Raw genomic sequence first — 23,312 nt, 5'->3', positions numbered from 1 at the left:
AATTTTTAAATTATTCATAATTGTTAATACTACACAATAAAACCACTTGTACAACAAAAATATGAACACCAACGATGTAGCAATAAACATGTGCTAAAGTTTGTAAAACCTTCATATGCTTAACACACAGCATGGCAAACATACATAAATAAACATAACAAAATATCAACAATGGCAAAAAGTGTGGAATATAACATTTATAGTGTAGAAACAGTGCAAGATAAATTGCCCTAAATATAAGACATTAATATTTGGTATCGTCGGCTTTCAAAACTTATTTTAGACATTAGTGTATATTCATTATAATTTTGAAACGTTTATATGTGTATTCTTCAGTTAAGTTTAAGTAATATATTTTGATTAAGCATTACTTATAAGTATATACAATTTTACACCATTTTCATAACAGAAAAACTAATAGCAATTCAATTAAGTTAAGTAATCTAGTATACTTAAGCATTATTACCTAATTTGTATATACAATTTTACATTACTTTCATAACAGAGAAATAAAAGCAGTACAATTACATTTTATTGTAAGCATTATTGCATTTAATGTATGCTCATATTTTGATTACTTTCATTTCAGAGAAACAACATGAAAGCAGTACATTTATGTACAAAAGCAATTAACGTTTTGTATACATCAGGATTTAAACCATACAATAATAATATTACATCGATTGATGTGCCGACTTCTTTTTGACAAGTATATATACAACATACTATCAATGTAATCTTTAATAATATAAAAATATTAAACGCTTTATTTTATTTAGTGTGGTATTTAAAATAAGTGCTCCGATATGTTGAGCAAAGAGTGAAATATTACTGTAATTGTTTTGCTAAATAAATCAATTTACTCAACAATGGAAAACACATTTTAGAAACCATTTAAAATGGCCTTTGTAATAAATTTTGACTTTTGGGTAAACACCAGGAATACAAAGCGGTATAGATGAAAAATATCGCGATGTTATGCAAAAGAACAACTGTTACAAGAAGTTAAGAACTGCAATATGTTGAGAAAGTCTATACATATGTGTAATTTAATTTTGTGAACAGTCTATACTATCTAAGTGAGCATAACTTGTTTGGCATGCAATTAGGACAATAAGTATATGTCACGCATAGCACACTACTGATTTTTTTTTTCAAATTTAAGATACATATTCCTAAAGCGAACCTCTCATCTAAAACCGATAAGTATAGTTAGTAAACATTTTGCGTATACACGTGGTTTATATCTAGCAACAAACCCACACATATTTCATATATAGTAACAACATTACTCCGACAAAGTTTACCAAGGTGCGAACTAAACAATCATAACAGCATCCTTAATGTAAACTGGCAAAAACAAACATTTTTAATTGCACATGTACATATTTTCAATCCCCCGCAAACAACTTTTACCGTTATTGTACATTGAGGTGTTACCTTTTCGTGGGTCGTCCACCCACTGATATACACTGATTTCTCAGTAGTCCAGCAGTTTAACGACTGTTTACATCTCATTCCATATCTGGTTTACCAGTGACTCCTAGGAAAGACTGGATGTCAACCGAGAATATAACGGTGACGCTGGAAAGACAGATGACCACCAGGAAAGCCTGGGAAGAGAACGACGGGTTGGCAGCCCGGAATGCAGTTCCTGTGAAGGAACAACCACAACATCAGCTACAGACTCACACACAGAAGAATACTCCCAGAGTCTACCGAGAGGGGGAGGATGAGAGACTCACAAGGACGGATACACAGATGACGACTAGGCTTGTACAACGGACATTGACCGGAGAAGTAGCAGTAGTGAAGTGTGGCAAATGTGACAAGATCTGCAAGAATCTAAGGGGACTGCGGATACATCAAGCCAGGACTGATTGAGGGAAATCAGACACCCAGACGCAACGCTCAGGTGTTACACCTGGTGAGACGTTGGAGGATCCAAGTCGGGAAGAATACCATAGAACTAGGAACCTCTACGCTTCTGAGAATCTGGTTTCAAACACCCAGGGCAGGCAGCAGGACGACCATGACCCTCTTCTTGATCTGCTTCCCCCACTGGACGATGACACTCCAGAACATGCAGAACCAGCACCACAAGCACAACAGCTCCGAGATAATGAGAAGAGGCTCCCGCGGATAGCATGGCCCAAGACGACAGACCGGCGAGCGTTGCAGGAGCTAGATCGAGACGTCTCCGCTATACTGGAAAAACCCTCCAGGGTCCAGCTGACCGAAAGATAAGAGCAATGACGAGCCTCATCTATACTGTAAGCAAAGAAAGGTTCGGCTTGGCTAAGAAGAAACCAGAGAAGCCAGCCCCTATTATCAGCAGAAGACAGAGGCTAATCAAACAGACCCGGAAGGAGCTTTCAAGTGTAAAGAGGCAGTATAGAAAAGCCAAGGAAGAAGAGAAAGTAGGACTCCAACAGTTTAAAAAGCACTTTACGAGAGAAACTGAGCACCCTCAACAAGGCTGAGCAAACAAGACAGAGGAAAAGGAAGAGGGAGAGACAGAGAGCGAGATTCATCCAGAACCCATACCAGTTCTCCAACGACATCCTTGACAACGAATGATCAGGAACAGTAGAGAGCAGTATGGAGGACATAGAACAGCACTTACACAATGTTCCTTGTGATCCTTCACGGGAGGTTCCACTGGGTGACTGTTCAAAGCTAGAACCAGAAGACCAACCATAAACTCCTTTGGACACAAAGGAGCCATCATTGTCTGAGGTACAGCACGTGGTGAAGAAAGCGAGGACAGGCTCAGTCCCAGGCCCGAACGGCATTCCTTATCGTGTCTATAAGATGTGCCCAGGCATACTTCAGAAACTATGGACCCTACTTAGAGTTATTTGGAGAAAGGGCAAATTCCCGGATTGCTGGAAGAGAGCGGAGGGAATATTCGCCCCAAAGGAGAAGGACTCAAATGATATTGGTCAGTTCCGGACTATTTCTCTGCTCAACGTAGAGGGGAAGATATTCTTTGCAGTCCTAGCCAAGCGACTGTCAACGTTCCTTACTGACAGCAACTACGTTCTGACAACTATCCTGGGTACGTTACTTCCACCTGTGCTTGCAACATGTTTTACCTTGTCACAGCTTTCACTGTTTAAAACTTCAAACAAATATAAGCAGCAGTAGGTAGACTTGTGTCCTTCACTTCAATGATATTGTTACATGTATATTTTGTGGTCAAAGGTCATATGTAACGTACATCTATAAATATGAGGTCGCTATATATTCTTTGTATAAAAATTGATTTGAATGTAAAATATAGCTGTTTAAACCTGTATGTCTGATTATATTGGACTCCTAAAAAATACTATCCAGAGTACGTTACTTCCACCTGTGGTTGAAAGGTGTGAAAAGGTTTACCATGTTGCAATAGCGCTTGTTGCAATAGCACTTGAAGAGGGACAATCATCAAAATGATAATGACAGACAGTCGGACAAAGGCCATGCATATAATCCATTGTCTCTACCTTATTTTGAAAGGGGCATATAGATGGCTAATACGGTATGGTATTTTTAAGAAATAAATTTATACATGACAATAAACTTATTTGTTGTTTCTGAAATACACGGACATAGCTGTTCAACATGTTCCGTCAACCATGTATTTTAAAAATTATAAAACATTGTCCCTGTGAAACTTTTAGAACCAGCATTTCATGATTTATGTTTATTTTTTGTTCACTTAAAATTGTGGTATAGAAAAAAATTGCCTACACATAGGGAAATACCGTCCATATGCACATTTAATGAAGAAAAAGTATAAAAAATCTTCCCGATGTTGTTTGAAATTGAACATGCTTCAACGGTGTCTGCTGACAATTGCATGTTCGAACGTAAACAAACACATTCAAATAAGTCACAGAACGAAGAAGCTGTGTTTATATTTTTAAGGGTTGGCAGCGGCAACCTTTCACAGCAATTTGTTAAAACGGTCACGACAGCGAAACATGTACTGCTCACGCAGGAAGCCATTTTTTTCTGGTCGTCTCGATCGAATTATTTAGCGTCTGCAGTGATCGATTAAAAAGGTTACGAAACACTATATTTGGCAATCGTGTTCAGCGTCAAAATCGTTTCTGCTAGATCGCGTTTTTTTTTCACCAATTAAAAAAAAAACATGCGCTATTGTTACAGAAGGACACAAAAATGAGTGCGAGCGGTATTTTTTTTCCATTTTGAAAAAAATAGGTGCGGCAAATCTGACGACCAACAGATCAGTTCGGAGTGGCCTAATCATTAACATTTTTGAAGGTGAGAATGCGAAAGAAACTCGATTAAGTTTTACTTATTTTTACGATCTACATACACAAGTTCTTTTTTTTTTGGGGGGTGGGGGGGTGGGGGGGGGGTCTGAGCTTTCGTTTAGGAAAATTAGTAGACTTAAACAAATCCGGTATTAAACCAGTTAAGACCCTATCGGATGCTAACTGACATCAATTCAATAGTAATACTAATGACACTACAAAGTGATGTATAGTGAAATATAACCTACGAAACTCAGTAACTAACACACTGGCTCAGAAGACGATTAACTGCTTGTCTATCTTTTGGTGTATTCCGGAGATAGTCGATGTATCACGATTGAGTTACTCGAAGACTCAGGTCAATAATACGCCTACTCAATCAAATGTACGATACAATAACATAATTGTGTCTTGTATGTTTATAATAGCTTGCGTTGTACTTTATTTGTTAATGTTTCATCTATTTCAGCGCGTTCTAAACGTATCATGCGAAAAGTAATTCAAGATAGTTTAAGTTTAACCCATTTATGCCTAGTGGACTCTCCCATCCTTCTAAATTGGATCAATTTATTTCCAAAATTAAGGATGTCTAGTATATTTATTTCTATATTTAGAATATTTCTAACAGAAATTTCTTTAAGCAAACAGCGCAGACCGTGATGAGACGCCGCATCATGCTGCGTCTCATTTGGGTCTGCGCTGTTTGCCAATGCCTTTTTTTCTAGACGCTAGGCATAAATGGGTTAAGAGGTACTGATTTAGTTGTCTGTATGTATTTTTATATATTTAAAATACTTACCCACATATTTTTGTTGTTGTTTTGTTTTTAAAATGTCTCAACCTGTACATATTTTAACTAATAAATCTTTAATATTGGGAATAGTCTGAAGCAATTAAATAACTAGAAAAAGGAACACACTTGAATAAAAATTTATCTCCTTGCCGGCATTCGAATTCTTGGCCACTGGAAGCAAACTGAAACGAGGTAACGTTGGGTCATTAACGTTATTATAACTGTCAGAATATCTTAACGCTATTGCATTATAGATTTCCCTTTTAACGATTGAAAGCGTTACAATGCTTTATCATTTTACCGATTTCAATTTATTATCATCCTAAAAGATTCGATGCTTTCAACAGTTTTCATTGTAAGGAGTGTTATTTTGACTCTTTGATTGTAGCGCATAGATTTTTAATGGTAAGAGATTAAATTCTTTTAAATATGTGTTTGCCAAACTGTGAATAGGTTCCTTTAAACGTGTATAGTATTTTTTGTAGTGAAAGATAATTCGGCTCAATTGCAATATACATTTTGTCTAACCGTGAAATATGAACAAGTTAATTTCCATACAGTATAATATGTCAGACTCGTGAAACGTTGTTCGTCTAGCTTAGTCACGGTAAATTGATCAAATGTGAATAGCGTATTATGAACAAAATACGATGTAACATCGTATAGTGCACAATAGCATGTGTTTGGTCGATTGTTCTGTCCACCTATGATACACGGCAAGATTTATAAAGAATAGTACATTGTTGTATGAATGGGATGATGTTACTAATTTGTGTCGAATAATGGAACACATTACGATCAGAGGACCATCTGAAGTGAATTGTTCAAAATGCAACCTTATGATCTGTTGGAAAACAGGTGAAACGCAGTACACAATTTCAAATTTAGGAACTGCACCAATGGATGCATTCAAATGTGCTATCAATACTCTGATAAATGATATATTGTTCAAAAACTGTATTGTGTGTAAATCCTTATCAATTGCTCTCAAAACTGTGTCAATGCTCTCTATAAGGTAACAATAATATAACCGTCTAACCAGTGAATGTATTTATGCAAGTGCATGGCGGTCAAAAAAACCTGTAATATTTGGATGGCGAGCTGTTTAAAAAACACATACAAAGCCCGATACTTCGTTTATGACAGGTTAGCGAACGAGGTCTTCGGCGTGAAGAACTTTTTATGCGATACAAACAGACGCATACATGGAGGACCTTAAGAAAGGTCGAACAGTTTGTACCTTCATGGTGGTCAAAAAGGCTACTAAACCTTGGAAAGCCAACTGGTAAAAAACCTACACGCGTCGGAAACAGTGTTAATGAAAGAGGAGGTTGTCAGCATCTATATATAAGACCTTGATAAAGCGACAGTTTTGGAGTCCAAGACGCTGTTTTTGAGACGGTTGCTGATTTCAGTATTAGTGTCCGGTGAATCGGAAGTCACGCTTAGCACGATGCTGAGGAAGTTGAGGCGCTACCGGAAGGAGCTGATACTACTGTGGGTCGCGCTGTTGCTGCTGGCTCTGGTGATGATTTTTTACAGAGATGCAGGTAAGTTGTGCTAAATGCATCGATCATGTTTAATAGCCGGGTATAACTGACTACACGGGTTATGGTGTAAGGATCTTAACATGTAACATTACCCATGCTTTGTTATCTTGTGAGCACGGTGCGTATATGGGTATTTGAACAGCCATTGTAAGAATAAAAGTAATGATTAAGTTGCGAATTCTTGTCATAAAAGTAACAAATGTTAAAAGCGAAAGAAAATAATATAAATACTGTGTTTCAGCTTTGTGCATAATGTTTATTCAGCCTATAAAAATCAATTGAAATAATAATACATCTAAATAATCATCACTATTGCCGGTCATGTATGCTTGATATAGTATTTAAACATCAAAACCATTTGTCAAATGGAAACATTCTCTACATATGTCAAGATAAGAGCCAATTCTTAGCATTTATCTAAATTATTGACATAATTTCATAAATTGGCAAATGGAAAAAACAACCATGCAATACATAATAATAATACACAGTAGGTGCCCATACGTAAACTTACATTCTAAAACAACATGCGTCCTGTTTTCTCTAGACCTAGACAACAAAAGAAATCAAGTGTGGGTTATTCTGCAATAATTACTTGGCGGAGCATAATTTAACGAAACAGTTTTGAGGGAATTAAAGGGAAATCAGTAGTCGAGTGACATGCACGTGCTTAAACGCGCTTTTACAAGATCGTTACAAATGTACCGTTCTTGAACAAAGTATTGAAATATAACAAAAAGTTTAAATTACAGTCACAGAAAACGCACTCATTTTAAACTTTAAATTTTCACAATATGATACATAAACTGTAGTATAATACATAGCAATAGCATCTTTTAAATGACGTCATATTAGATCTTTGATTTTTTTCAATTGCATCTGACGTCTTCGCTCATTTTGTACACGTAAGACTTTTCTAACGCAGGACTTTTCAAACTTGAATATCTCTATAATGAGTTAGGATTTTGAATTAAAACTTTAAATGTGATCATTTTACTACATTCTGAGCAGGCTCACGATAAAATCATCCATCCGTGATGATTGGACGCTTAAGCACGTGGTGTATGTATCTGTTCGTCTTTAAGCACGTGGAAATGGTGAAACGCAATATTATTATAAATCTACAGACAATTAATTAACCAAATGTATGGCTTATATGAATATTTAGAACCGCAACCGCGCAATTAGGCAAATTGCATGCTACCCACCCCACGTGATAAAGCGTCCGATCGTCACGGATGAATGATTTTATCATTAGTTTGCACCGAATGTAGTCCAATGATCATATCTACAATTTTTAATGAAAAGCTTTACTTATCAGAGAGATATTTAAGTTTGAAAAGTGTTGCGTTAGAAAAGACTCCAATACACTTGCAGGTAACCTGCAATAAGCCATTATGCGCGGTTGCGCTCTTAAATATTCATATGAGCCATACATAAAAAAAACTAGTTTTATGTTATCCTGATGTAAGAACCCACCTTAAATGATGAAATTGAAATAAATTTAGAATAGTATTGCGTTTCACCATTTCCACGTGCAAACAGACGAAACCATACATACACCACGTGCTAAAGCGTCCGATCGTGACGGATGAATGATTTTATCGTGTGCTTGTTCGAAATATAGTGAAATGATCACACGTACATTTTTATATCAAAATCTTAAATAATAACTGAGATAACAAACTATTGAAAATATGATTTCTTAATTAATGTGCATTTTAACGCTATATATGCATGTTCGTCGCAATAGCATAAAATTGCCTTTATTACTCGTTCTGTTTAAACCCTTTTGTGCACAATTCTCATTTAAAATACATAAATTGTTAAGCTCCGTTTTACTGAATCGCGTGTTTGCTGCATTTATTGCGTGAGAAATACTTGAAGTATGACTTCAAGGCACACTGTTGCGCTTGTGCGTGTGATCCAATTATTAAGCATTACTTCTGTAAGCATGCTTTGCTTAACTTGAGTTAAAACTCCTGCAATACTTAATTTGTATTCAATTGAGAATTGAATTAGAAACTGAAAAATATTGCGTGAAAGAAATACTTGCATTCCAGTTTGATTACACGAAATGTGCATTTAATTTGTTTTGTTGCAGCTTAAAATTAGCATTTCAATATCACTCTTGTTAACAGTGAAATACAATGTCTGTTACCGTCGTAGGTTGAGTGAACTGGTCCCAAACGAGATTATGAGATTATTTAACAGTTTCTATGTACATTCCAAGATTTGTTTCACATACCGTTACAGTTTCGATCAACCATTGTTGAATCTTCATCAGACTGTGACTTTGCCGGAAATGCACGTCACAGGGCGGGTTTACTGCCGAAATGGTTCCCAGCAGTAAACAAAGGCCTGTAGATGGGGCTCAGTTGGTAGCCCCCCTCGACCCTGTTCATTACCCGTGCTATCGCAACCGATTCCCTAGGTTTTCTGAGTGCGGTGTTGTTTTCCCTATCTATCACTTTCACCCCTCCCAGTCAATGACATGGTTGTGCCCAGCTATATGGTTTGTAACTGTACTAGAGTGTTCTCTAACTCTCTAGAACAACTGAGCCCCATATACTGTTTGTTTACTGCTGGGAACCATTCCGGCAGTAAAACCGCCCTGTGACGTGCATTTCCCGCAAAGTCACAGTCTGATGAAGATTCATCAATGGTTGATCGAAACTGTCACGGTATGTGAAAAGAATTTCTTGGAATGTACAGTTAGAAACTGTTAAATAATTTCCAAAATTATTCCTGGTGAATTTCTTTCGAGAGATTATAAAAGCGATTTATTTAGGATCCCTGGTATTTTTGGGCTGCAACATTTTACCAACAACGATTTAATCGGATTATCATTTGGTTTCTTTTTAGTTTGGATTGCTTGCATAAACACAATAACACAGCTGTAAATACATCCATTATGACTGTCTTGTTTAATACCCTTGAGCACTTAAATACTGGTGTGTTGAAGGTTCAATCGGTATTGTACAACAACTTACAACTTTCCTAGTAAGCTTATCGCTGGTTGTGCTTGAATTCATTTCCAAAATTAGGGATTTCTAGTATATTTATTTCTATATTTAGAATATTTCTTACAGAAATTCCTTTAAGCAAACAGCGCAGACTCAGATGAGACGCCGCATCATGCGGTGTCTCATCTGGGTCTATGCTGTTTGCCAATGCCTATTTTCTAGACGCTAGGCATAAATGGGTTAAAGGTAAATCAACGTTACTTTAATAATTCGGGCTTTTGAGGGCCGTTAAAGAGCGCCATCCCATTTCTTCGCGGAATATGAGCATTCCCTGTTCATATTTGAGTTCAGGGCCCATGATAGTGTGCACTTTTTAATCTCTGCTATTGATGTACAACATACGTATAGCTAGTTTGCAAAATCACTGAAGTGTTCAATTTTATAGTGCAAATAATGCAATGCGAATATGTTTTATTCAATCTATAAAAAAACACGTCAGTACATAATTTTACGTTCTGTTTGGTAGGTATCAAGATTCTTGTCGGGAGCAGACACCAACTATGGACTTCACATGACACAGACCCGAAGGTAACTGAATTGGTACTAGACTACTAGTTCATTATTTCGCATTTGTCAATACAGCGCACAATTTTGGATTTTGTGTTACAACTGTTATGCATTTGTAACAAAAAGCTTTATACTTATATAAGATAAGTAATTCTATAAATTGTTTTAAGTGCAGTACTTCTAAACATATACAACATAAACACGCATCTTTTTTGATCAGCATCGATTCATTTAATGTTGCTATGATTTTAAAAAAAATAAAAATGCTTTAAATAATGATTTAGGGAAAGGGAGCTATTCTCGCACCGCAATTTTATTTTAACAGGTATCGGTGGAAGCTAAAGCAGTGGATATCCCTCCCACTCACGGCTACGAGTTAGCGAGGAGAGTAGCCGAGCGCTGCTCGTCTTATGTCCGGAACCGCATTTCCGGCGGCATCGACGAGGGCGTGTTTGGGTCTTTCTCGAGCGAAAACATTGACCTGTGTATTGTGTGGAAAGTGGGCACGACATTCATTCGTCGTCTCTTCCTGATGAAACAGAATCCCAGGTTTGCAAAAGTCATCAGCCCTTACGAGATAAATTTTTCGGAGGACTATGTAACCGGAAGTAGAATACGAATGGACCTCTCCGTAAAACGATTTTTGTTTGTTAGAAATCCTTACAAGCGATTATTATCTGCCTTCGTTGATAAATTGATGGCACCGAATCCTGTGTATTGGACTATCCTTGGTGTGAAAATCGCTCAATACGCCAAACAGAGCCCGAGCCCGTTAAGTCTAGCATGTGGTCACGATGTAGAGTTTCATGAATTTATACGGTACTCGGTCCTTACTCTGGACCCCACTCAGCGCTTCCGACCAGGTGCCCCCGACGGCCACATTTCGTCTCAGTCAAGTTTGTGTAAACCGTGTCATGTTAAATATGACTTCATCGGAAAGATGGAAAACTTTCAATCAGATTCCATAGAACTTATTCGACAGATGAGATTCACAAACGAGACGCTCGATGTATTGTCTGAGAATGGAGACATGCTGTCCGCTGAGGATGCGATTTTAGATTCTTGCTATCAGCCTTTCGATCCCGATTTCCAAGCAGGCCTTTTGAAATGTATCAGTTTCTACGAAGCGTTGAAGCGTACTTGGCGGAAAATGCAGATCCGCGGTCTCATAGGCCCGGAAGACATCCCAGTAACGGAAAAAGATGCAGTGTTAGTTACGCAGGACAAGCTTTTCAAGCTCGCCATGGAGTCACGTGACCACACTACACAAACCGAACGGCTCCGAATGAAAAACAACTTTTACCGGGAATTTTATAACAGCATCGGAGCGGAAGATTTGTCGAAATTGCGCGCAATTTACGCTGAAGACTTCATGTTGTTTGAATATGATCATAGACCCTTTTAGTGTATAATATAAATGTTTAACTAAATCATAATTCAACTGTAAATACGAATATCAATTTACTTTTATGATTTTGTATTTAAATAAGTTTAAGGTTAATCACGGCTGACATTATTCGCTATTGTATAGCACTGTGTTGGGGTGAGCGACAACAACAGGAGCAACAACAGAAACACATGTGTGCGGATATTAAAGCATGGGTGCTGATTTATGGAATTATTAACTTCTAGAACGAGTGACTCATTACCATTTTCATTTAACCGTTCACAATTAATGATATATATGCTAATACTTTATAATAGCATACAACCAATAAGCGCACCGCAGGTTTCGTCATTTTGTGTAACACTTACGTTAAATAGTTGATTGCATCTACGTCATGACTGTTAAGTATTTAAACATATGAGTCGTGTTCTGAGCAAAATGGGCTTAATGCATGTGCGCAAAGTATCGTCCAAGATTAGCCTGTGCAGTCCGCACAGGCTATTCAGGGACGACACCTTCCGCTTTTATGACATTTTTCGTTAAAATGAAGTCTCTTGTTAGCAAAAATCCAATTTTGGCGCAAAGTGTCGTCCCTGAATAGCCTGTGCGGACTGCACTGGCTAATCTGGGACGACACTTTACGCACATACATTAAGCCACGTTTTCTCAGAACGCGTCTCAAAGGTTGAAGTTGTTATGCGCAGCATTTGTCTGCAGATCGCGACCATGTACAAGTCGTCTCAAGTACACAAGGGCATTTATTGATGTACTGACAGCCTTGCTCCGTATGGTAGTTGCTGCCCTTTACGCTCATATAGAAAGACCATACTATAGTGGTATACGTGGCCACGGCATTTTTTCCCAACAATTCGACTACTCATGAAAAAAAACGCTATCGATGAAATGAAAAAGGAACAAAAAAATGCAAAATAGTATTTAATGGAAGCTTCGGCGTGAACATAAACGCAAATGTCAGGATCAATAATCGGTAAATGTACAATTATTGCTTATTGGTATTGGACTGAAAAGCACATACCGACAACAGCGGGTTAAAGTCGAGATACGTAACGCAAAGAAATAAATTCGTACCACACTCAATAAATAAAAGATCCACAAGAAAAATTGTTTAAAACTCCCACGGATGCTAAACCAATGTATATAAACTAAATAAACCATGCAATATAATCAATCAATTGAAAGTCTTTGTATTAATCAAGGGAAACAAGCATAAAAGGCTCAAACACAAAAGTAATAGTCTTCACTTTATAATCGTCCAATTCGCAAAAAAAAAAATCTCTTAATAATTCATGACACATTGTGCACGTCAAAACTGCAGTAATTTGAGCAAGCGCTAATACGCCGTCAATCTGCCACCTCAAGGAAATGGCGCCTTATCTGGCGGTGGTACGCGGGCCAGTCCGTAGATGAGGGTGTTTCCGGCCTGACGCTCGCGTCCCATCAACTGCTTCCGGACCTCGTTGTCGGCAACGGCATCCGAGTAGTCGAACATGGCGACTTCCGGGCGAGGGTGTTTTTGTAACGAATTCTTCTGCAAAACGTGATTGCAGGTGGGTGAAAGAGTACTCTTTTCATTCAACGCGTGGCCTTCTCAGGAATTACGGTTTAAATCTTAGCACCTTATGATGAAATTATACTCCTGAACTTTTCTATACGTCAATAATTATGTTAACAAACGAACATTAATTGAAAAAGCCATGAACAAACGATCATTAATACTTAGGTATCAAGTGTTAATAACAACCTAATCGGACTTATCGACGGATATGGTCTTATAGTATCTAAAAAAAATTTTATAAAATGCTTGCTCCATACACACGTATCTTTACAAACGTTCTACGTGAATGATACATTCATCGCCGTTATTCACAGTAAATTTGATTTTCAATCGAATTTCAATCATGTTTGGATACGGTTTTAGTACGTGTGGATATTTCTAATCGATATCCCAGTGCCATGTTTATACGAATATGCACGTTGATATGGTGAGTGCTTCTAGTATAAAGTAATATTCTGCTTAAATTTGCATAAACTAATCGCATTTAACTAAAGGGAGACCATTCGAGAAGTCCGAAACTCACATGCAACATGACAATCGACATGCACCAAGTACAAACAGTTCGTTCTACTATTAGTATACCAAAAAAATGTACAATGATTGCTCTTACCAGCGTCACTGCGAGGTTTGAGATCTGATTTTGAACGTCCATCTTCCAGTTCTGTAAATGTTAAACATGAAATGACATCTTGTAGCGACGCCTGATGGGATCTTATAATGAATGTTGTTCAACAGCGTGATTGATAAGCATGGGTCAAGTGACTTAAAATATGGCCATCGGCGTTCTTTCCTGACATTACAACATTATATATAATATTTTCGACATCGGATGGCAATTTTAACAAGAGAATGCCAAGCAATATTGTCCCCTGCCCGTGAAACTCCACCATTGTCAGTATTTTTTTTTAAATATATATTTGTTGCCATAGCAACCAGAATTCTTGACGTAGAAACAAAATGAAATGACGTGCATAATCTCCATATTGCCATCTATGCATGTTTGAAGTTTCATTAACAAAATATGAAGAACTTTAAGAAAGTTATCGCAGGATCCAGAAAAGTGTGACAGACAGACTGACAGACTGACTGACTGACTGACTGACTGACTGACTGACTGACTGACTGACTGACAGACAGACAGACAGAGCGCAAACCATAAGTCCCCTCCGGTTCCACCGGTAGGGGAAAATAACAATTAAAAGAACCGAAATATGAAAAGCCATTAAACTCAATAAAATGATTATACATGTAATAATATATTCTATTAAAATACATGAGTATCTTCGTTACCACTTACGTCATACATCTCGCGTTTTTCTATGTTCCACTCGTGCGGCAGCGTCCACTCCTCCGGGTGTGGCGACGCTTTACTCAGCCCACTCACATTCGGGAGTTCCCCGGCACTTGATGAGGAATCGGGGGACGTCACTCTGGTTGTCATAGCAAACAGTTTCTGAAAAGTAGAGAAAGTGAAAACATGAAACCAGTAATAAAAGTAGTATTGCAGTTTCTTAGTAAGAATACGAACCATGCGTCCGATTCCATTTGCAACAAAATGCTCGGCCGGGTATATGGTTGAATTAAAAGGTCCGGCATGAAACAGTTGAACAAAAAATGCCCGGTCATGTACACTTGCATGAAAAGACAAATTAAAGAGCAGTTACACACATGAACGACTTAATTGGTTCAGTAAACGTCCAATCAGGTACGATTGCATAAAAAGGTCAGTCATTTACAACAGCACAAACAGTATTCAGGTATACATAAAATGTGTGTTCAGGTACGGTTGAAAAACCAGCACCAATGAGGACAAACAGGGTCGATCATTGTCCTAGTCCATGGCTCCATAAATAATCCCTCCAAAATAATATTGTAAGTACAGCAGATCATCGTAGTGTACGTATAGGAAAACATGAATTATGTTTAAACGATCATTGATTATAATTATGTAAATGATACAGATGTTTGGCTATTAAAATAAAAACATTTTTTTTTAAATATTCCCTCACTCTCTATCAACATAAAGTAGCCGGAAGATTATCCAACGGTAATACAAAGTAATTTTGTTATTCCGCCGCCAAATTTCATTAATTATAAAAAAAAATTAAATTAATTTGAACCTCGGCTAAACACAAATTAAACTTTACCAGATTGAATATTAAAGCCTTCGCCCAATATTGTATGAGCTTAATTCCATTCAAGATTTATGCGATTATCTGAAACGAACATAGACGCATTCCGAATGAACGTGCTCGTAATGATCAACATCCGTTCATCATAAACGATCAACACCAGTGGGTAATTAATGAACAACATCAGTATAAACTACAATACAAGTATGAATGAAAAATATGTCAAACTAGTATATGCATTTACCTTAGTTAATGGTAAATTCTAAAGACAACTTAACAAGTATGTCTTCAATAAACTGAAAAAGTTGGCTGAAGTTAAACAATTGTATATATTTTGCAGATTGCTTGACTGGTGATATGCATACATGTTATTTCATAATGAAATAATAACACTTGAAATAATATTGGTTTGTACTTCATTATTACAAATTACATATTTGACTAAAACCACGTTTTTGCGTTTTCATCAAATAATAAACCAGGTCCGGCTAGAGTTCAAAGGATGAGAAGAACGAAAAAGTAAAACGTTTTACAATTTAAGTAACAGTTGCATTGGTATATTGTAATATGTGAAACAACTAATTGTGTATTATAAAAATGAACACACTACAGTATGTGCTCGCAGTGTACATGGTAATGTATCACGCACTGATTGTGTACTGATAATTGGAGCTAATTTGTAATGGCAATATGGTAAATATTCATATTTATACCTCATTCGGTCAGGGACCTATATATTGTATAGGTCCCTGATTCGGTTTACACACAGTTTTATTATTTAGCAGCCTTTAAACACTCAAATACGTATGTCTTTTACCAAAAGCTATAATAGTTAGAACATACATAACACACTTCACTATTAACATAAAAAATAATGGACTATTAGCCGGTACACTGATCAAACAAAACTAAAAGTAATTTATTATATGGCAATAAGCCATTATATAGAAAATGCATATATGGTCATGTTTTATTCAGTGTGGTTGAATGGAAAAAATAAGAACATTGATTTAGCATATATCGGCATATTGAGGTTTCAAAAGATCATCCGCGCATGTACGATTTTCTTCATGGTTGAATGTTATTGGCAAATAATTATATGAGGACATCATAAACGTCAAGTTAACAATCATCAGAAAGCAGCAGCTTACATCGTTGATCTTTCGTCGTCTAAAGTTTTATGTTGCCATTATTGCCATACTTATAAGTAATATCTGTAATTAGTTCAACGACACGAACACTTTACATCGTAAAACAAGTTGATTTTTGTTATTTCTGTCAATATTTTAACTTTCTTGCGACAAACCTTGTTAAGTCATGTTAAAGTAACATTAATACTCAAAATCAACAAATATTTCGCAAATATTTTGCAAAATAAAGTTAACCAATAAAATTCAGTGTTCCTTTTAGCAATAGCCATAATTTCAACGCTATATATGGTATGGTAACATAGCTTTAATGAGATACAAAATGCTCGTTTTAATTGTTTGATGCACAAAATATTCCATTTTAATTTCACGCCATCATATCTATTCATAAGACACACGAACACTAACTTGGCTCACGAACATGTGTTGAATATATTGCCCCACACAAAAAGAGCATTTAGTATCTTGTTAAATATGTGTTACCAGACCACATAGATCTAGCATTAAAACTTTGGTTATTGCTATAATGAACATTGATTCTTTATATGTTAACTTTAATTTTCGAAATATTGTACGAAATATTCATTGATTTTGAGTGTTTATGGGCTTTACATTTAGAAAGCTCGTGTCATTACCACAGGTGGTTAGCGTGTGGCTATGATATTAATTAGTGAAAACATCATTTTGAATGATAAATAATCATATTATAACGAAAAATTAACTTTTCTGAAGAAAAAAAATTTCACTATCAAATATATATATAACAAGGTATGCAACTCAAAATCACCCCAAAACGGGGTGCATCGCTTTGAACAGCCATATCTTCATCAATTGTGCAGCGATTTTCACGATCTCGGTCTTATTCAACGCAGAAATGAATTTCCTTTCTGGAAATGTATATGTCTTGCAATATTTTTACAAATGCTGGGTCAACTTTTAAGAAATAACACGATACACAACACGCATGACCCAGTTGACAGTGATCATGTATTCTTTATGAATGAAATCTCCAGTTGTAAAGACACACCTCCGCATTGGACCAATGAAATCACTCGTATGTTTAAAATGTCAGTTAGTTGAAATGTATGTAAACAAAGGTTTCAAACGGCGCTGGACAGTTAGTCTTGATGCAGAATGTAACGACAAAAACGGTAATAATGTTTTTTCATACGTTTTATTGAATTATGGTATCGAATTACATGAACTTTGTAGGGAAGTTGCCCTTTACTCCGTGAAGATTTCAGTCTTAAAGACAGCATGATCACTGTCAACTGGGTCATGCGTGTTGTGTATCGTGTTATTTCTTAAAAGTTGACCCAGCATTTGTTAAAATATTGCAAGACATATACATTTCCAGAAAGGAAATTCATTTCTGCGTTGAATAAGACCGAGATCGTGAAAATCGCTGCAAAATTTATGAAGATATGGCTGTTCAAAGCGATGCACCCCGTTTTGGGCTGATTTTGAGTTGCATACCTTGTTATATATATATTTGATAGTGAAATATTTATTTTTTTCAGAAAAGTTAATTTTTCGTTATAATATGATTATTTATCATTCAAAATGATGTTTTCACTAATTAATATCATAGCCACACGCTAACCACCTGTGGTCATTACTAGTGTGATGTTGAGTATGTACAAAAAAACAATGTCATATTGACGTGGACTTAAACGTCAAAGAGAATTTTTTTACGTCAGTGAACGTGTTCATATATGTATACATTGCATACTTATTACATTGAGACAATGCCACTTCCCAGTGTCGATATGCATTCGCTTGCTAGTAACATTATGCATTGTATGTTTTAAGCACAATACACTCTTATATCAAAAGAGTGGCATAACTTTGGACTATCTGAAAATTTTGAGCTTTATTGTCTAATACACATTATCATTTTTAAATCAATAAAGCGGTGTAAAAGACACACTTTAAAAATAATAATCAGTACAAAAATTACTTTAAAACATGCGTACCGGAATGCCAATGGCTCTTACCTTTTCTACAGACCGATCGTTTACAATCCTATCACCAGCTCTAGTTTTGAAAACGCGAAGTTTGTATGAAAGTCCATTCCAATGCCAATAAATCTTTCTACACACAATATTAATCGTCAGTCATGTAAACAGTCTACTGTTACATATTTAAACGGCCTAACAACGGCGTAGGTAATCTATAACCCCACGCTATTGTATTTCTCCCCATATCTACTGTACCTGGTTTGAAATATTTAATGTTTCACATTAAATAACAAAGGGTTGCGTTAAACTGATAAGGATCATTTTCCTATCGGCCGATACGATTTCAAACACTTTTTGATTAAATTTATTACAAAAAATGTCATAATCGTATATCAATATCCGTTCAAAGTATTATTCGTGTGCATAATACGTTAAAGTAAACAGTTTACTTAACTTTAATCTGCATGTTTTATCACACGGTGATATCAAATCAAACGGGCTTTGAATTGTAAAACATCTTACCACCTGTAAATGAGTTTTAAACGAGAAAAGTTTTGTGCAAATAAACTTAAAAAGATAGATCTAGTAGTTTGTATTTGCATATGCATTTATGCAACTAGTTTAAAATAAAACAGTACGGGGGAACACAATCTCAAGTAACAATCATATGTATTTTAAAACTATGGAGCGTTTTTAACTATAATGGTTCCCCAAAAATCAAACGCGTGTTCAAACTAAGGTTTTAATTACAAAAATTGCAATAGTGCAAAACTTGGCAGTATTTCTTGTTCTGTATAAATTAGTGTGAAATGTCCCTGTGGAAGCATGTATTTATATTTTTATATATTGATGTTTTATTACGCCTTTTGTCCAAATAAAATATACCAGGGATTGTTAATACCAGTGCTAGCTTTGCATATCACTGCTTCAAAACCTCGAACTATGAACATCTATAGAAATGAGCTGCGCATGTGCGTTAATTGTCGTCCAAGATTAGCTTGTACAGACAGCACAGGCTTTACACACATGCTATAAGTCCGGTTTTCCCAAAGCGCGGCTAAAATACAGAGCAGGATAAGTATTTTTACAGCCATGCCACTTTTTGTCATGAGAGTACTAGCAGGGACCTATACACAGTTTGTATAGGTCCCTGAACGAAACAATAATTGTTGCATATTATATGTAAATATCCAGCGAACAAATAATTTAGCCATTTAAATAAAGTTCAATTTAAGTTGTCCATTATTTGCTTATAATTGCAAAAGTACACCTAATGTTCTAAAAGTTAACAAATGTAATTGTAATACATGTATTACTTAATGATAATGAGATTCGCAGCGACGTCAATTTATCACTGGAATTGGATTTTTGGTAATGCAGTCCCATGCTCTGTAATTACATATACACATTGAATATGCTTTTAGTGCAAAGTAATAAGCGACTCCTGTTGCTTATACATCTCCATCTCTTTTGGAAAAAATCAAAATTATCTACCACGTCGGAAAGAAGCCAATATTGTTTGCATGCAGCATCTAATGTATGTTGTACGCAATCGTTTGATGCCGTTAGCGATTTAATTGGTTGGACATTTTCTCGTCACACAGGAAGAACTCATCGAAATGCTTTTTAAAACTCCACCATGCCACAACTTGTAAAGGTTCTTACGTTTTGAAAATGGGTTGAGAATGTACGTGTCTGTACATTTTTGGACGAATCAATCTTCGCTGAATCGCACTACATTGTCCGATTTTAAAAATAATGCGTAATATGTTCAAACACATATAAAACCTAATCACCATGTAACTTGTTCCATGAAATTTCAAAACATCCGGGCCTGAGCGCCATCTCGGAAGTTGAATTGGCTCATTTATTAATGCATCGCAAAAAAAAGAGGTGGCGCGCGTGATTAACGGCCGTGTTATAAAAAAAAAATTTGGGACGATTTGGAATAATTACTTTGATTGACATGTGGTTGTATTTGGAACGTTTGTAACAAAAAAGTGGAATGAATAAATTCTTGGTAGCATACATCCTTACAAATGGGGATACATGTATTACCGAATAAATTTATTTTACTTTAAACATATTTTATTTCCAAAAGCATGGCATTTATACAAATTTACAAATTTATCAAATGGCAAAATAATTTGCCAGGCGAATCTGAATGTTCCCGAGCTGTTGCAAGTGTGAGTGTACGTATTGTTATAATCTGAAACTTCGCTATCCGGTCTCAAACCGGTATCTCGATACATAAGCACATTTGTCCACGCTGAATGTGTATTTACTTATTGTATGTACATTCTTATTATTGCTCGGCTGTTTTTTTTCTTTAATCTTACGCGGACTTTTTATCCAAAGCACCATGTGGATGACTCTACGATTAAAGGAAAAATGTTTTAATGTACACAAAATATAGATCTGATTGTTATCGAATCGCTTGATATGCGCAATGCTACTCCGTCATTTGACCCGCGTTGTGCGAACATGTAACTTATATCCCTTTTTTTGGCACGCGTCATGCGAACATGTTTCTAATAGCATATACGGCAAGCGAAGAACCAGATCAACCTGTTCAGGAGAAACCCTGTCCGCTTTAAAGTCATTTGATCTCATAAGCGGACATCGTAGCTCCTGATCAGACTTGGCGGATATGCAGGCTTGCCTTGAACTACGCTCGCAGCATATGTTGTAAGAGCCATTTTCGCATGACGCGGGTCATATAAAAACTACCATGCAACCTCTATATAAGAACACCTGTTACACGAGTACAATCAATCAACAAAAACTACGTGAAATTTTCGGATGTGGGTTAACCTATTTGTTTTCAATCTTCACAGTGGCATTACTGAGCAATTTTGGCTCTCATGCTATCTTCGTTGCAGGCCATTGAAAGGTCCGGGAGTGTCAGATCCGGTACTTATACATCTAAATTTGCTCTTATCATCGGTCCCGGATGAGTTCAATGCCTGATCTGCTATCAGATATACCGGGGTTATTGATTCAGCACAAAACGCTAAAATACAATCAATTTGACACGGTACGGAAGGTATCAAAATATGGTAATAGAAGTCATGGGATAATTGCTCGCGATAAGTAGATATTATGATACTTGCCTGAAGCCTATTGACAAAGAGGTTAAAATAAATTGGCACTCATTGATTTTAGGACTCGTGACAGGCGAATTAAATATGTTATCTCGTCCTACCTAGTAATATCTTGGTTTATATTTAACAGATTATACAAAGCAAACATTATTTGGAAGATCTCTCATTCAGACGGGATCTGTCGTAAGTAGAATATTAAAGTGTTATACTATTAGGTATTTAAAATGTACGTATTGTAACTAAGAATATAGTGATATTTAGCATCACATGTAAATTGTCTTGCCTTTTGAGGGATGTTTTATTTAAAATAGTCAAAAGATGTATAATCCCAATTCTGCACAATTTCTATGTTTGCACTTGTGGGCAAATATTGTTCGGTAATCTATTAACACTGTTAAAAATACATTATTGATCGCTTATGTGAATTGTATGGTTTATAATGTACATGTATAAGAAATTAAGACATTAATTAGTGTGCACTTTTCCTAAAGCAGTGAGTTTGTTCGTACATGGTTTAAGATCAAAAGACAATGAATAAATGTAAACAATAGACATAGGCACGGTGTCTTCTTTACTTCGACAATATGTGTGTATTATGAAAACAATGTAGGTGGACGCATGTGTTCATACGTTTTGAAGTTAAATTAGGTGTATGATTACCACAGTTCTCTTTGATTTTGTGTCGATGGCAGTTAATCAATTTCATGATAACGATTTTATAGAAAAAATTGGAAGTATACATTGCGTTATATCACTAACAGTTTAATGGTGAAAATTATTGGACATTAATTTAATCACAGAGTCATCAAGTTGTACGACCCAGTCAAACCGCCTTCTCTTGCAGCAAGCCTCGTTGTAATGCAGAGCCGTCCGATAAAAAGCGCTCCGGCGTCGGGTCGGCTAAGGAACAGGCGCACAAACGCCGTGCATGAGATCGAGGATTGGGTGTTCAGTAACAGGGAGCTCGTCGCCGGAAAGAGCACCGAGCAGCGGCTGCTGCGAGCGCGCCTTATGGAGCTCGGAAAGGAGCGGTTCAAGATGAAGAGTAAATTCGCGCACGACATGCAGAAGTTCATTGATAAACAGAGTAAAATTGGACTGTTTAATAGATCAGCGCGACCAGCCAGTGCAAGCGCGTTAGAGACACAAAAACAGATGGAAAAGCGATTGGTCGAGTCGGCACCAGTTCGCCGGCCGCTGTCGCCAATTCCAGCTCGACCAAAGACGGTGCAGTTTCAAACAGACATGGCAAGGGGCGGCTACTTAAAAACTGGAGCGGCGACTGTTGGTGACGATGACAAGAACGACGCACTCATGAGGGAGTTTGAGGAGACATTCATTCCGCTTCAGCCAAATCTCTCCACTGGCATCCCCTTGTCTGTGTGGTCGCGGCCATCCACAGCCGGCAACGAAAGGTTCGGCAGACCGGATATCGGATATTCTTCGGGAGAGCCGAACCGGACGAGCACTGCGGACATAAACAAGATTAATACTTGTAAAAATAAACTGCCGAGAGTTACTAGCGATCCAAGATTTTCTAAACTTCAGACGTGCTTAACGGAGAACTATACATCCAACGTGAAGTGCGACGTCGCCACGCTCATTCAGAAAAAGGAATCACTCCGCGTGCCTTTACGCACCGGAAGTAAGGAAGCGAGGAGGGATTTGGAAATCAAAATTCAGTTATTCATGAAGGAAAACAATATTGTGTTTTGAGTACCGAAAATGACAAATAGTGATGTTGTTTTGTGTTCGGTCTTTATTTGATTTCATTTACAGGTACAAAGTACATGTAACGAGTTATTAAAAAAAATCGGTTATGATACTTCGATATTTATTTTATTTGAAAGTGCGTTGTAT

The 23,312-nt window shown here is 36.7% G+C and overlaps 3 protein-coding genes across 5 annotated transcripts; 2 read left to right on the top strand and 1 right to left on the bottom strand.

Moving 5' to 3' along the window:
• Positions 1-2,252: 2,252 nt before the first annotated feature.
• LOC127869570 (uncharacterized) lies at positions 2,253-11,826 on the top strand. Its single transcript, XM_052412226.1, has 5 exons — positions 2,253-2,420; positions 2,722-3,061; positions 6,477-6,611; positions 10,104-10,165; positions 10,470-11,826. Exons 1-5 carry the CDS (start codon positions 2,253-2,255, stop codon positions 11,547-11,549), a joined length of 1,785 nt encoding a protein of 594 aa, XP_052268186.1. The 3' UTR covers positions 11,550-11,826.
• A 954-nt stretch (positions 11,827-12,780) lies between these two features.
• On the bottom strand, positions 12,781-18,744 carry LOC127870243 (uncharacterized). The gene is made up of 4 exons (XM_052412884.1): positions 18,385-18,744; positions 14,405-14,560; positions 13,718-13,768; positions 12,781-13,080 (listed from the first exon to the last, which is right to left on the bottom strand). Exons 2-4 carry the CDS (start codon positions 14,546-14,548, stop codon positions 12,907-12,909), a joined length of 369 nt encoding a protein of 122 aa, XP_052268844.1. The 5' UTR covers positions 14,549-14,560; positions 18,385-18,744; the 3' UTR covers positions 12,781-12,906.
• A 2,644-nt stretch (positions 18,745-21,388) lies between these two features.
• Positions 21,389-23,277, top strand: LOC127866089 (uncharacterized). Of its 3 annotated transcripts, none has more exons than XM_052406479.1 (2): positions 21,389-21,407; positions 22,297-23,277. In XM_052406479.1, the coding sequence occupies exon 2, from the start codon at positions 22,311-22,313 to the stop codon at positions 23,166-23,168; it is 858 nt and encodes a 285-aa protein (XP_052262439.1). In that variant the 5' UTR covers positions 21,389-21,407; positions 22,297-22,310; the 3' UTR covers positions 23,169-23,277. The 3 variants fall into 3 exon arrangements, with proteins under 3 accessions (XP_052262439.1, XP_052262437.1, XP_052262438.1); XM_052406477.1 differs by lacking the exon at positions 21,389-21,407 and adding an exon at positions 21,430-21,635; XM_052406478.1 differs by lacking the exon at positions 21,389-21,407 and adding an exon at positions 21,430-21,635 and having other exon boundaries at positions 22,253-23,277.
• The last annotated feature ends 35 nt before the right edge of the window (positions 23,278-23,312 follow it).

The sequence above is a fragment of the Dreissena polymorpha genome, chromosome 2 (assembly GCF_020536995.1).
Source record: "Dreissena polymorpha isolate Duluth1 chromosome 2, UMN_Dpol_1.0, whole genome shotgun sequence".
In the NCBI taxonomy this organism is placed as follows: Eukaryota; Metazoa; Mollusca; class Bivalvia; order Myida; family Dreissenidae; genus Dreissena; species Dreissena polymorpha.
Note: the sequence above shows the minus strand (reverse complement) of the source record. Positions and strands in the feature narration are given on the sequence as shown.